Genomic DNA, 14615 nt, shown 5'->3' with positions numbered 1-14615 from the left:
CAACAATACACTTGTGTTTGGAAGCAAAATATTTTAAAAGCATGGTTTTGGAATACTACAGATTTAAGATGCCATGACACAACCATAGTATTTTTTATGTTACCCTTAGCAATACTTGTTTGGAGACAAAATATTGCAAATCAAGGTTTAGTATATATATGCAAGGCTAGTTATGGTCAAAAACTTTTGATTGGGGTGGAGTTTCAAATACTCCAAAAATATCATGTGTCTACAAAATCATAGTATTCAAAACAGATTTTTTTACACCTCTTGATAAAACATACCATGGTATCCTCCAATGCCACAGTTTTACCTCAAAATTCTAAAAATATTTTGTTTCCAAACACCCTTCAACCTTTTTTTTGGCTGTGAAAGCCTGCTTGCTTATAGATAATGAGCTGCTGGTGAATGGGCATCAAAGCAAAAACAATCAAATTGGTTACAAGTAAGAATGATCTCGAACCACGTCCTAGGGATTCCTAGCACTCTCTGTGTAACCGATCCATCCTTGCAAAATGACATTACAAACTAAAGGCACACAAGAAAAATGAAACTAACAGGCTTTTCTTCCGCAATCGACCAAAGGGCCTCAGCTGCATTGGGGGCTGTTGGCAAATGTGTCGATGGGGAACGATTTCGACATAGGGCCGGCGGAGAAACGGAGCTGGTCGCCGTCGCGGTCGACCTGCTTGACGCCGACCCACGAGAACAGCACCTTCACCTTCACTCCCTCCAGGGATGTGATGGACAGCGGCTGAATGTGGCCGGCGACGCGGCTGCTGTACTGGACCCGCATGCTGCCGGCGCGGAAGCTGCAGTCCGCCGGGAGGTACACCTCGAAGGAGCCGTCGGCGTTGAGGACGTACCCCGTCACGCCCTGCGGCAGGATGCCCTGCGTGAAGTTGTACCGCTCCAGCATCTGGTACGCGGTCGGCTGCGGCGGTGCCGGTGGTGTGGGTGCCGGCGGCGAGTCGTCGGCAACAGAGGCCACGGTGAGAGTGGCGACGAAAAGAAGGGTCACGAGGAGGTGGAGATGCAAAGTGGCGGCCATGATTGGTGGCTTGGTGGTCAGTGGTGCTGGTACTTGGTTTCTGATGTCTTGAACCACTATAGCCGTCCTGTACTCCTGTATATAGTGGTTGCTCCTTTGGCCCGCTCTTCGCGGTCAATCCTTCGCGTTGTGATTTGTTTCGGGTCGATCTGAAATCCGGTGATAATACTAACCATAATGTGTATTTTATTTAACATAGTTCTTAGATATTAATTATTTATATGGACAATGCCTATAACTAATATACTATACTTATTTAGTACTAGGTAAGTGCTCGTACGTTGCAACAGAAACATATAATACTATAATAGTTATGAGAAAATAGTTCTTTTAAAAGAGCAACTTCGAGATCCACACATTTAGTTGCTTTCCAAATTTTTAGCAGCAAAATTACTTTTCAGCAAATAAACCAAACACAACCTTGGTTACCTGTCTTGTGTAGTTTTAGTCATGGTCGTTTCGGATCTAGCTAAATTATTGAAGCATCAAATTTTATTGGCCACTTCATATGCATATCAATCGCTCAATTATTCGGACCCGCACATCACACGAAAGTTTGGAAGCTCTATTTATATTTTCTTTCAGTATAACCAAAATGAGCAAGAAGAATGATATTGATCTAAATCCAACGTAGTCGAACATTGGGAGCATATGAGCAAGACAGGCATGATAACCAACGTCTTATAACTTTTGACTATCTAGTGTACAATGTACAGTTTGAAATACGTGAAAATATACTTCCTCCACCTCAAAGTAGTGTTGCTCTAAATTTTTTCAAGCACGTTCTTGCGCAGCTTGAACGCCCTACATTATGTCATCAGAATAAGAGTTATGACTGAATATAGTAGTCACAGTGCTAAGAAAACATTTACCTGTTGAATCCTGTTGGGATCAATGGAACTCGTTATCTAAAATTGAGAATAATTTAATTCCTACATAAAATTTTAAGTTGTATAAAATTAGAATATCACATATTTTATTATATAATAACACCTAACACCAAAAGAAGAAAAATAAAGGGCAAGGGCAAATTTCCAGAACTTGCAACTAAGAAGATGGTAAACTAAGACAACTCAATACATATAACTGATATATCCATCTGAGAGAACTGTAGAGATAAGTTCAAGCTGGATTTAAAGGCAGATAAGTTAGAATTCATAGAAAAAAAATCTAAAATTCATCTAATTAGCATCTTATCAATTTTCCCATATATTCGAAGACTTCCCAATCCATTTGTTTGTATGATGCATCATTCTGCAAAAGAGGAAAGAAAAAACTTAGTACTCAAGCTGCAGATAACCACAACATCTTAGCAACTAAAAAGAATGATAATGCACCAAAAACACTCCATGTTAGGCATGAGTGCGTGTCATATTTGTTTCCAATAAACTATTGCCGCATAATTGAATCAATGGCTCAATGCCCATTCACATTATCATGAGAATTGACAAGGCATGAATATCATAAATGTAGTATGGATCCTACTTCTTTTAAATCTTAAGCAGATACAATATTCCAGAAGTGTGACATAGCCCTTAAGTCCTGCAATCTTATAGCCTTACAAAGTAGAAACAGAGAGCAAATGAATAGATGGGAACTTCATGTAATTTGGTGTTAGATTGTGAAATGTGAATTTGACAAATATTAGCTGCAGTAATGAACAACCATCTTCCTATGGCAATATTCAACACCAGATATGATATGCATAAGAAGTTAATAAGAAAATTATTGAACTAAGTTCATTGAACCAAATAAACACAAATAATCAAGTTGTTGATTACAGATATGAGAGAAGCATGATAGATGTCGGTGTTTTGAAACCCGGGGGGTCCCTGGACCGTCGAGTGAATTGTCGCCGCGTGCCCCAGCCCAGATGGGTCGGCGCGAGGCGGAACGCGAAGGGGGGAGAAGAGCAGCCGGAGGGAGACAGGCGTGGGAGGTGGAACCCGCGGCCTTCGTGTTAGCCCCGCGCCCAGGTCGGGTGCGCTTGCAGTAGGGGGTTACAAGCGTCCACGCGGGAGGGAGCGAGCGGCCTTGCGCGAGCGCTGTCTCGTCCTTCCCCGCGCGGCCAACCCTCTGTAAGAGGGCCCTGGACCTCCCTTTTATAGGCGTAAGGAGAGGATCCAGGTGTACAATGGGGGTGTAGCAGTGTGCTAGCGTGTCTAGCGGAGGAGAGCTAGCGCCCTAAGTACATGCCATCGTGGCAGCCGGAGAGGTTTTGGCACCCAGTTCGTGTGATGTCGTGGCCGTCGGAGGAGCGCTGGAGCCTGGCGGAAGGACAGCTGTCGGGGCTGTCGAGTCCTTGCTGACGTCCTCTTGCTTCCGTAAGGGGGCTGAGAGCCGCCGTCGTCACAGGGCATGCGGAGCGCCATCATTACTCGTATGGTGGAGCGAGCCAGATGGGACGCCGGTCTTGTTCCCCGTAGCCTGAGTCAGCTCGGGGTAGGGTAATGATGGCGCCTCCTGTCGACGTGGTCGGTCCGTGCCCTAGGTTGGGCGAGGTGGAGGCTCCTCCGAGGTCGAGGTCGAGTCTGTCTTCCAAGGTCGAGGCCGAGTCCGAGCCCCCGGGTCGGACAAGGCGGAGCCCATCGGCTGAGGCCAGGGCTGAGTCCGAGCCCTAGGGTCGGGCGAAGCGGAGTTCGTCGTCCTTCGGGGCTGAGCCCGAGTCCGAGCCCTGGGGTCGGGCAAAGCGGAGTTCGTCGTCTTCCGGGGCTGAGCCTGAGTCCGAGCCCTGGGGTCGGGCGAAGCGGAGTTCGTCGTCTTCCGGGGCTGAGCCTGAGTCCGAGCCCTGGGGTCGGGCGAAGCGGAGTTCGTCGTCTTCCGGGGCTGAGCCCGTGTCCGAGCCCTGGGGTCGGGCGAAGCGGAGTTCGTCGTCTTCCGGGGCTGAGCCCGTGTCCGAGCCCTGGGGTCGGGCGAAGCGGAGTTCGTCGTCTTCCGGGGCTGAGCCCGAGTCCGAGCCCCGGGGTCGGGCAAAGCGGAGTTCGTCATCTTCTGGGGCTGGGCCCGTGTCCGAGCCCTGGGGTCGGGCGAAGCGGAGTTTGTCGTCTTCCGGGGCTGAGCCTGTGTCCGAGCCCTGGGGTCGGGCGAAGCGGAGTTCGTCGTCTTCTGGGGCTGAGCCCGTGTCCGAGCCTTGGGGTCGGGCGAGGCGGGGTTTCCTATGACGCCTGAGGCCGGACATGGCTGCTGCCAGCCTCACTCTGTCGAGTGGCTCAGCAGTCGGAGCGGCGCAGGCGACGCTGTCGTCTTGTCAGACCGGTCAGTGGAGCGGCGAAATGACTGCGGTCACTTCGGCTCTGTCGACTGGGGAGCGTGCGTCAGGATAAAGGTGTCAGGCCACCTTTGCATTAAATGCCCCTGCGATTTGGTCGGTTGGCGTGGCGATTTGGCCAAGGTTGCTTCTTGGTGAAGACCAGGCCTCGGGCGAGCCGAAGGTGTGTCCGTTGCTGGAGGGGGTCCTCGGGCGAGACGTAGATCCTCCGGGGTCGGCTGCCCTTGCCCGAGGCTGGGCTCGGGCGAGGCGCGATCGCGTCCCTCGAATGGACCGATCCTTGACTTAATCGCACCCATCAGGCCTTTGCAGCTTTGTGCTGATGGGGGTTACCAGCTGAGATTTAGGAGTCTTGAGGGTACCACTAATTATGGTCCCCGACAGTAGCCCCCGAGCCTCGAAGGGAGTGTTAATACTCGCTTGGAGGCTTTTGCCGCACTTTTTTGCAAGGGTACCAGCCTTTTTTGGTTGCATTTTGTTCCGGTGGGTGCGCGTGAGCGCACCCGCCGGGTGTAGCCCCCGAGGCCTCGGAGGAGTAGTTTGACTCCTTCGAGGTCTTAGTGCATTTCGCAACACTTCGGCTGGTCTAGTTGTTCCCTCATGCGAGCTGGCCGTAGCCCGGGTGCACGGTCGGGTCCCAAGTTCTCGGGCTGGTATGTTGACGCTGTCAACGGGTTGGCCGGAGTCAGGTTTGCGAGAGCAGCCCCCGAGCCTCTGCACAGGGCGAGAGGACGGTCAAGGACAGACTCGACTTTTTTACATACGCCCCTGCGTCGCCTTTCCGCAAGGAGGAGGGGGGAAAGCGCCATGTTGCCCTCGGAGGGCGCCGAACATGGTGTCTCCGGTGAGCTGCTGGCGATTAATCCGAGTGGACGCCCGTGCCCCATTTGTTAGGGGTCGGCTAGAGGCCCGGAGGCGCGCTCCAAAAGTACCTGCGGGTGATCTACCGGACCCGGTCCCCTTTAGACGGGGTTCGAGGGCTCGATGCCTCCCTCCGATGGGATTCCATTACAAGATCGTTCCCGCTGGTCTCGGAAATGTCCTAGGATACCTCGGGAGCGTAGCTCGAGCCTTGGTTATGTATCGAGCGTACCTAGGGTCATCCCTCGCTCTGTGTCTGAGGCGACTGTGAACCCTTCGAGGGCCAGCCTACGAACCCCTGATCAGTAGTGGGCGCGGAGCCCGAGTGGCCTGAGGCGGCCGTTGAACCCTTCCGAGGGGTCGGCCATCGAACCTCTGACCAGTAGTGGGCGCAGAACCCAAACGCTCTGAGGCGGCTGTTGAACCCCTCCGAGGGGCCAGCCTTTGAACCTCTGATCAGTAGGGAGGCTCGGGGCCTGTTTCCTTCACGGAGAAGGATCCTTTTCGGGGTATCCCCCTTTCCCGGTCCCTGTTGTAAGAGAGAGAAAGAGGAAAAGGAAAAGGATACGAAATCGAATGACGTGGCGTACCTTTTTCGACGCGATCATTATGGCGAAGGCGAAGCGTCGCTTGCTTCTCTCGCCTGAGGCGCCGCCTGTCCCACCGCGGAGTTAATGCGACGGGGCGAGTGGTTCGCGAGGCAGTCGTTGCGCGTGTGCGAGCCGTTCGAGGAACGATCGTTTCGCTTTGAGTCTTTGAATCCCGCGGCGGGTTCGGGCGACGCGTTGAACGGGTCTTGCCTTGGTCTTTATATACTCAGGGGAGGGCCTGGTGACGGTTCTTTGCTCTGCTTCTTGCCTTCTTCTTAGGTTTTCGCAACCTGAGAGATTTAGCTAGAGAAAAGGAAACCGCTCACCCAGTCCTTTCCGCCGCCACCCCTTCTGCTCGGTGATGGCCGACCGGGTGACCATTATTCCGCCGCGCGACCCATGGCCTTTCTCCACAGTCACGGCGGGTGACCTGGAGGACCTCGTTGCTGAGGGTTTACTTCGCCCTCTCTCTGATGAGAGGCAGCAGGAGTGGATTCCCCCCCCCCCCCCGAACGGAGCCGCCCCGTCCCCGCCGCCGGGGTACGTCGTGAGTTTCGTCTCCTTCCACGAGCGGGGATTCGGCGTGCCGGCAAGCCGCTTCATGCGGGCGATCCTGCATAACTACGGGGTGGAGTTGCACAACCTCAGCCCCAACTCCATCTCGCAAGCCGCCATCTTCGTAGCGGTGTGCGAAGGATACTTGGGGATCGACCCCCACTGGGACTTGTGGACTCATTTCTTCTCCGCGGAGCTTTTTGCTTCGCCGATGGGAGAGAGAAGGGTCCGCGCGGCAGTGCGGGCCGGCGGCTGCATCCTCCAGCTGAGGCAGTCGTGGGCGTCACAGTATATTCCCGCTGTCCTTGCGTCCTCGAATAAAGGGTGGCAGCGTCGGTGGTTCTATCTCCGGAATGACGACGAGAGGCTCCCGTCGTTTTCTCAGCGAGTGGTCACCGTCGCCGCCGATGCTTGGCGCTACAGGACCCCGCACGACAGACAGAAAAATCTCGAGCCCCTTCTCAAGGCCCTGGAGGCGTTGCGGAAAGGAGGGCTCACCGCTGTGGGAGTGATTGCCGCCATTCATCGCCGGAGGGCGCTTCCCTTGGCGGAGCGGTGGTTGCCGCTTTGGGAGATGACGCCAGAGGCTGACTTGGAGGGCTCGCGGATGTCCTCGGATCCCCTTCCCATCGACGTTCTCTACGGGCGGGTGGCCGCCGCGTTGGGAAAACCGGACGCCAGCGCCTTCTCCCAGCCCTTGATGCACCCCGACTGCGGGTGTGTGTCCCTGATGAGTGTCCGCTCCTTCTTTCTCCTTGCGTCGGATTGCCCTTGTGAAAGGGAATTAGGCTTACACCTAGTCCCTAATTAATTTTGGTGGTTGAATCGCCCAACACAAACAATTGGACTAACTAGTTTGCTCTAGATTATATGTTCTACAGGTGCCAAAGGTTCATCTATATCTATACTAAATCGACTGTCCGGAATACCGTAGATTACTCCGGACAAGAGAAGCTTTTTGGAAAAACAGGCCAAGCGCGGACCGTCCGGGCCCTTGCGGCGGACCGTCCGCGACACGAGGATGTCACTCAGCCAGAACCGATGCAAAAATCCAAGTCTGTGCTATGGACTGTCCGGAGGAAAAGCAAAGACCGTCCGAGCCCTTGCGCGGACCGTCCGGCCTCTGGCGCGGACCGTCCGGTAGGTGAGAAACCGAAAAACCCGAAGGTAACGGGTTCGGAGAAATGAATTATAGCGGCCTCGCGGACCGTCCGGACCAGGCGGGCGGACCGTCCGCGACTGGCTCTGTCTGACATCTGACGACGCATTAAATGCAATATAGCCGTTGATATAGCCGTTACTGCTGACCGTTGCATTTTCAGCCGTTGATCTACAGGGGCGGACCGTCCGCACCAGGAGGGCGGACCGTCCGCGCTCAGCAGAATGGCCCAACGGCTAGGAAGTGGTTGGTGGCTATAAATACAACCCCAACCACCTCCATTCACTTCACCCAAGCATTCCAACCTTCAACATTCAATACAAGAGCTAGCAATCCATTCCAAGACACATTCAAAGCCTCCATCTCTCCAAGTTTCACTATTGAGATAAGAGATCATTAGTGATTAGTGGCTTGAGAGAAAGTGATCCGTGTGTCATTTGTCGCTCTTGTTGCTTGGCTTTTTAATCGTGCTTTCTTGATTCTTTCATTGCGATCAAGCTCACTTGTAATTGAGACAAGAGACACCAATCTTGTGGTGATCCTTGTAGGAACTTTGTGTTCCAAGTGATTGAGAAAAGAAAGCTCACTCGATCCGTGGATCGTTTGAGAGAGGGAAGGGTTGAAAGAGACCCGGCCTTTGTGGCCTCCTCAACGGGGAGTAGGTTTGCGAGAACCGAACCTCGGTAAAACAAATCCGCGTGTCTCACTTACTTATTCGCTTGCGATTTGTTTTGCACCCTCTCTCGCGGACTCGTTTATACTTCTAACGCTAACCCGGCTTGTAGTTGTGATTATTTTTGTAAATTTCAGTTTCGCCCTATTCACCCCCCCCTCTAGGCGACTATCAATTGGTATCAGAGCCAGGTTCTTCATTAGAGCCTAACCGCTCGAAGTGATGTCGGGAGATCACGCCAAGAAGGAGATGGAGACCGGCGACGACAAGCCCACTACAAGCCAAGGGAGCACTTCATCTTCATCGGAAGAGTCCCGCACCAAGAGAAGAGAGAAGAAGAAGAAATCCTCCAAGCGGAAGGAGAAAAGATCTTCCTCTTCTCACCATAAGGAGAAGAAGGAAAAATCTTCTCACAAGCCGCATCGGAGTGGGGACAAGCACAAAAGGATGAGGAAGGTGGTCTTCTACGAGACCGACACTTCATCGACCTCCACCTCCGGCTCCGACGCGGCGTCCGTCACTTCTAAACGCCAAGAGCGTAAGAAGTATAGTAAGATCCCCCTACGCTACCCTCGCGTTCCTAAACATACACCTTTACTTTCCGTCCCATTAGGCAAACCACCAACTTTTAATGGTGAAGATTATGCTATGTGGAGTAATTTGATGCGATTTCATCTAACCTCTCTCCACAAAAGATTATGGGATGTTGTTGAGTATGGTGTACAGGTACCATCCGTAGGGGATGAGGACTACGACACGGACGAAGTGGCCCAAATCGAGCACTTCAACTCTCAAGCCACAACCATTCTCCTTGCCTCTTTAAGCAAGGAGGAATACAACAAAGTACAAGGGTTGAAGAACGCCAAGGAGATTTGGGACCTACTCAAGACGGCGCATGAGGGTGATGAACTCACCAAGATCACCAAGCGGGAAACGATCGAGGGGGAGCTCGGTCGCTTCCGTCTTCGCCAAGGGGAGGAGCCACAAGACATGTACAACCGGCTCAAGACCTTGGTGAACCAAGTGCGCAACCTCGGGAGCACAAAATGGGATGACCACGAAGTGGTTAAGGTTATTCTGAGAGCCCTTATTTTCCTTAACCCTACTCAAGTTCAATTAATTCGTGGCAATCCTAGATATACACAAATGACCCCCGAGGAAGTCATCGGAAATTTTGTTAGTTTTGAATGCATGATTAAGGGCTCCAAGAAGATCAATGAGCTTGATGAGCCTTCCACATCCGAGGCGCAACCCGTGGCCTTCAAGGCAACGGAGGAGAAGAAGGAGGAGTCTACACCAAGTAGACAACCAATTGACGCCTCCAAGCTCGACAACGAGGAAATGGCCCTAATCATCAAAAGCTTCCGGCAAATCCTCAAGCAACGGAAGGGGAAGGACTACAAATCCCGTTCCAAGAAGGTTTGCTACAAGTGTGGTAAGCCCGGTCACTTTATTGCTAAATGTCCATTATCAAGTGATAGTGACAGGGACAACGACAAGAAGGGCAAGAGGAAGGAGAAGAAAAAGTACTACAAGAAGAAGGGCGGCGATGCCCATGTTTGTCGGGAGTGGGACTCCGACGAAAGCTCAAGCGACTCCTCCGACGACGAGGACGCCGCCAACATCGCCGTCACCAAAGGCCTCCTCTTCCCCAACGTCGGCCACAAGTGCCTCATGGCCAAGGACGGCAAAAAGAAGGTAAAATCAAAGTCCTCCACTAAATATGAAACATCTAGTGATGAGGATGATAAAAATGAGGAGGATAACTTGCGTATTCTTTTTGCCAACCTTAACATGGAACAAAAAGAAAAATTAAATGAGCTAATTAGTGCTATCCATGAAAAGGATGATCTCTTGGACTCCCAAGAGGACTTCCTAATCAAGGAAAACAAGAAACATGTTAAGGTTAAAAATGCTTATGCTCTAGAAAGAGAAAGATGTGAAAAATTATCTAGTGAGCTAAGCACTTGCCATGAGATTTTAGACAACCTTAGAAATGAAAATGCTAATTTGTTGGCTAAGGTTGATTCTCATGTTTGCATTGATCCTAGAAATAATGATGTTGATTTGCTTGCTAGGATTGATGAATTGAATGCTTCCATCGCTAGCCTTAGAAATGAGAATGAGAAATTAATTGCTAAGGCTAAGAATTTTGATATTTGCAATACTACTATTTCTGACCTTAGAACTAAGAATGATTTGTTGCATGCTAAGGTTATTGAATTAAAGTCTTGCAAACCCTCTACATCTACTATTGAGCATGTGTCCATTTGCACTAGATGTAGAGAAATTAATGTTGATGCTATCCATGATCACCTTGCCGTAATTAAAAAACAAAATGATCACATAGCACAACTTAATGCTAAAATTAGAGAGCATGACTTAGAAAATGAAAAATTTAAATTTGCTAGAAGCATGCTCTATAATGGGAGACGCCCGGGCATTAAGGACGGCATTGGCTTTCAAAAGGGAGACAATGTCAAAATTAATGCCCCTCCTAAGAACTTGTCTAACTTTGTTAAGGGCAAGGCTCCCATGCCTCAGGATAACGAGGGTTACATTTTGTACCCTGCCGGGTATCCTGAGAATAAGATTAAGAAAATTCATTCTAGGAAGTCTCACTCTGGCCCTAATTATGCTTTCATGTATAAGGGTGAGACATCTAGATCTAGGCAACCAACCCGTGCCAAGTTGCCTAGAAAGAAAACTAGTAATGCATCAAATGATCATGCCATTTCATTTAAAACTTTTGATGCATCTTATGTGTTGACTAGCAAATCTGGCAAGGTAGTTGCCAAAATTGTTGGGGGCAAACACAAGGGCTCCAAGACTTGTGTTTGGGTACCCAAAGTTCTTGTATCTAATGCTAAAGGACCCAAAACCGTTTGGGTACCTAAAACAAAGAACTAAACTTGTAGGTTTATGCATCCGGGGGCACAAGTTGGATACTCGACAGCGGGTGCACAAACCACATGACCGGGGAGAAAAGGATGTTCTCCTCATATGAGAAAAACCAGGATTCCCAACGAGCTATCACATTTGGGGATGGAAATCAAGGGTTGGTCAAAGGTTTGGGTAAAATTGCTATTTCACCTGACCATTCCATTTCCAATGTTTTTCTTGTTGATTCATTAGATTACAACTTGCTTTCTGTTTCCCAATTATGTCAAATGGGCTACAACTGTCTTTTTACTGATATAGGTGTCACTGTCTTTAGAAGAAGTGATGATTCAATAGCATTTAAGGGTGTGTTAGAGGGTCAGCTATACTTAGTAGATTTTAATAGAGCTGAGCTCGACACATGTTTAATTGCTAAGACTAACATGGGTTGGCTCTGGCACCGCCGACTAGCCCATGTTGGGATGAAGAATCTTCATAAGCTTCTAAAGGGAGAGCACATTTTAGGACTAACCAATGTTCATTTTGAGAAAGACAGGATTTGTAGCGCATGCCAAGCAGGGAAGCAAGTTGGCACTCATCATCCACACAAGAACATAATGACGACTGACAGGCCACTGGAGCTCCTACACATGGATCTATTCGGCCCGATCGCTTACATAAGCATCGGCGGGAGTAAGTACTGTCTAGTTATTGTGGATGATTATTCTCGCTTCACTTGGGTATTCTTTTTACAGGAAAAATCTCAAACCCAAGAGACTTTAAAAGGATTCTTGAGACGGGCTCAAAATGAGTTCGGCTTAAGGATCAAGAAAATAAGAAGCGACAATGGGACGGAGTTCAAGAACTCTCAAATAGAAAGCTTCCTTGAGGAGGAGGGCATCAAGCATGAGTTCTCTTCTCCCTACACGCCACAACAAAATGGTGTAGTGGAGAGGAAGAATCGAACTCTATTGGACATGGCAAGAACCATGCTTGATGAGTACAAGACACCGGACCGGTTTTGGGCCGAAGCGGTCAACACCGCCTGCTACGCCATCAACCGGTTATATCTTCACCGAATCCTCAAGAAGACATCATATGAACTCCTAACCGGTAAAAAGCCCAATATTTCATATTTTAGAGTTTTTGGTAGCAAATGCTTCATTCTTATTAAAAGAGGTAGAAAATCAAAATTTGCTCCTAAAACTGTAGAAGGTTTTTTACTTGGTTATGACTCAAACACAAGGGCATATAGGGTCTTTAACAAGTCCACTGGACTAGTTGAAGTCTCCTGTGACGTTGTGTTTGATGAAACTAACGGCTCTCAAGTAGAGCAAGTTGATCTTGATGAGATAGGTGAAGAACAGGCTCCATGTATCGCGCTAAGGAACATGTCCATCGGGGATGTGTGTCCTAAGGAATCCGAAGAGCCTCCAAGTACACAAGATCAACCATCCTCCTCCATGCAAGCATCTCCACCAACTCAAAATGAGGATGAAGCTCAAGTTGATGAAGAAGAAGATCAATCAAATGAGCCACCTCAAGATGATGGCAATGATCAAGGGGGAGATGCAAATGATCAAGAAAAGGAGGATGAGGAAGAACTAAGACCGCCACACCCAAGAGTCCACCAAGCAATCCAACGAGATCACCCCGTCGACACCATCCTCGGCGACATTCATAAGGGGGTAACTACTCGATCTCGGGTTGCTCATTTTTGTGAACATTACTCTTTTGTTTCCTCTATTGAGCCACACAGGGTAGAGGAAGCTCTCCAAGATTCGGATTGGGTGGTGGCGATGCAAGAAGAGCTCAACAATTTCACGAGGAACGAGGTATGGCATTTAGTTCCACGTCCTAACCAAAATGTTGTAGGAACCAAATGGGTCTTCCGCAACAAGCAAGATGAGCATGGTGTGGTGACAAGGAACAAAGCTCGACTCGTGGCCAAAGGGTATTCACAAGTCGAAGGTTTGGATTTCGGTGAAACCTATGCACCCGTAGCTAGGCTTGAGTCAATTCGCATATTATTGGCCTATGCTACTTACCATGGCTTTAAGCTCTATCAAATGGACGTGAAAAGTGCCTTCCTCAATGGACCAATCAAGGAAGAGGTCTATGTTGAGCAACCTCCCGGCTTTGAAGACAGTAAGTATCCTAACCATGTCTATAGGCTCTCTAAGGCGCTTTATGGGCTCAAGCAAGCCCCAAGAGCATGGTATGAATGCCTAAGAGATTTCCTTATTGCTAATGGCTTCAAAGTTGGCAAGGCCGATCCTACACTCTTTACTAAAACTCTTGAAAATGACTTGTTTGTATGCCAAATTTATGTTGATGATATCATATTTGGGTCTACTAACGAGTCTACATGTGAAGAGTTTAGTAGGATCATGACACAAAAATTCGAGATGTCGATGATGGGGGAGTTGAAGTATTTTCTAGGATTCCAAGTCAAGCAACTCCAAGAGGGCACCTTCATTAGCCAAACGAAGTACACTCAAGACATTCTTACTAAGTTTGGGATGAAGGATGCCAAGCCCATCAAGACACCCATGGGAACAAATGGGCATCTCGACCTCGACACGGGAGGTAAGTCCGTGGATCAAAAGGTATACCGGTCGATGATTGGTTCATTGCTTTATTTATGTGCATCTCGACCGGACATTATGCTTTCCGTTTGCATGTGTGCAAGATTCCAATCCGACCCTAAGGAATCCCACCTTACGGCCGTAAAACGAATCTTGAGATATTTGGCTTATACTCCTAAGTTTGGGCTTTGGTACCCTCGGGGATCCACATTTGATTTAATTGGTTATTCGGATGCCGATTGGGCGGGGTGCAAAATCAATAGGAAGAGCACATCGGGGACTTGCCAGTTCTTGGGAAGATCCTTGGTGTCTTGGGCTTCAAAGAAGCAAAATTCGGTCGCTCTTTCCACCGCCGAAGCCGAGTACATTGCCGCAGGACATTGTTGCGCGCAATTGCTTTGGATGAGGCAAACCCTGCGGGACTACGGTTACAAATTAACCAAAGTTCCTTTGCTATGTGATAATGAGAGTGCAATCAAAATGGCCGACAATCCCGTCGAGCATAGCCGCACTAAGCACATAGCCATTCGGTATCATTTTCTTAGGGATCACCAACAAAAGGGGGATATCGAGATTTCTTACATTAATACTAAAGATCAATTAGCCGATATCTTTACCAAGCCTCTTGATGAACAAACTTTTACCAAACTTAGGCATGAGCTCAATATTCTTGATTCTAGAAATTTCTTTTGCTAAGCTTGCACACATAGCTCATTTGAATACCTTTGATCATATCTCTTTTATATGCTATGACTAATGTGTTTTCAAGTTTATTTCAAACCAAGTCATAGGTATATTGAAAGGGAATTGGAGTCTTCGGCGAAGACAAAGGCTTCCACTCCGTAACTCATACTTCGCCACCACTCCGAGCAACTCTCTCCTCTTTGGGGGAGAAATGAGCATCAAGGAAAAGGACTTCATCCTTGGGGGAGAGAGTAAAAGCTCAAACGCAAAAGGACTTCGTCTTTGGTATAATCCTAACTCACTTAT

The 14615-nt window shown here is 49.1% G+C and overlaps 1 protein-coding gene across 1 annotated transcript; it reads right to left on the bottom strand.

The window, feature by feature from the left end:
• Window positions 1-399: 399 nt before the first annotated feature.
• Window positions 400-1101, bottom strand: LOC100276198 (uncharacterized). The gene has a single exon (NM_001150043.1). It carries the CDS (start codon window positions 1049-1051, stop codon window positions 590-592), a length of 462 nt encoding a protein of 153 aa, NP_001143515.1. The 5' UTR covers window positions 1052-1101; the 3' UTR covers window positions 400-589.
• Between the last annotated feature and the right edge of the window lie 13514 nt (window positions 1102-14615).

The sequence above is a fragment of the Zea mays genome, chromosome 4, assembly GCF_902167145.1.
Source record: "Zea mays cultivar B73 chromosome 4, Zm-B73-REFERENCE-NAM-5.0, whole genome shotgun sequence".
NCBI classification, from domain to species: Eukaryota; Viridiplantae; Streptophyta; class Magnoliopsida; order Poales; family Poaceae; genus Zea; species Zea mays.
This window is presented reverse-complemented; position numbering and strand designations above follow the sequence as displayed.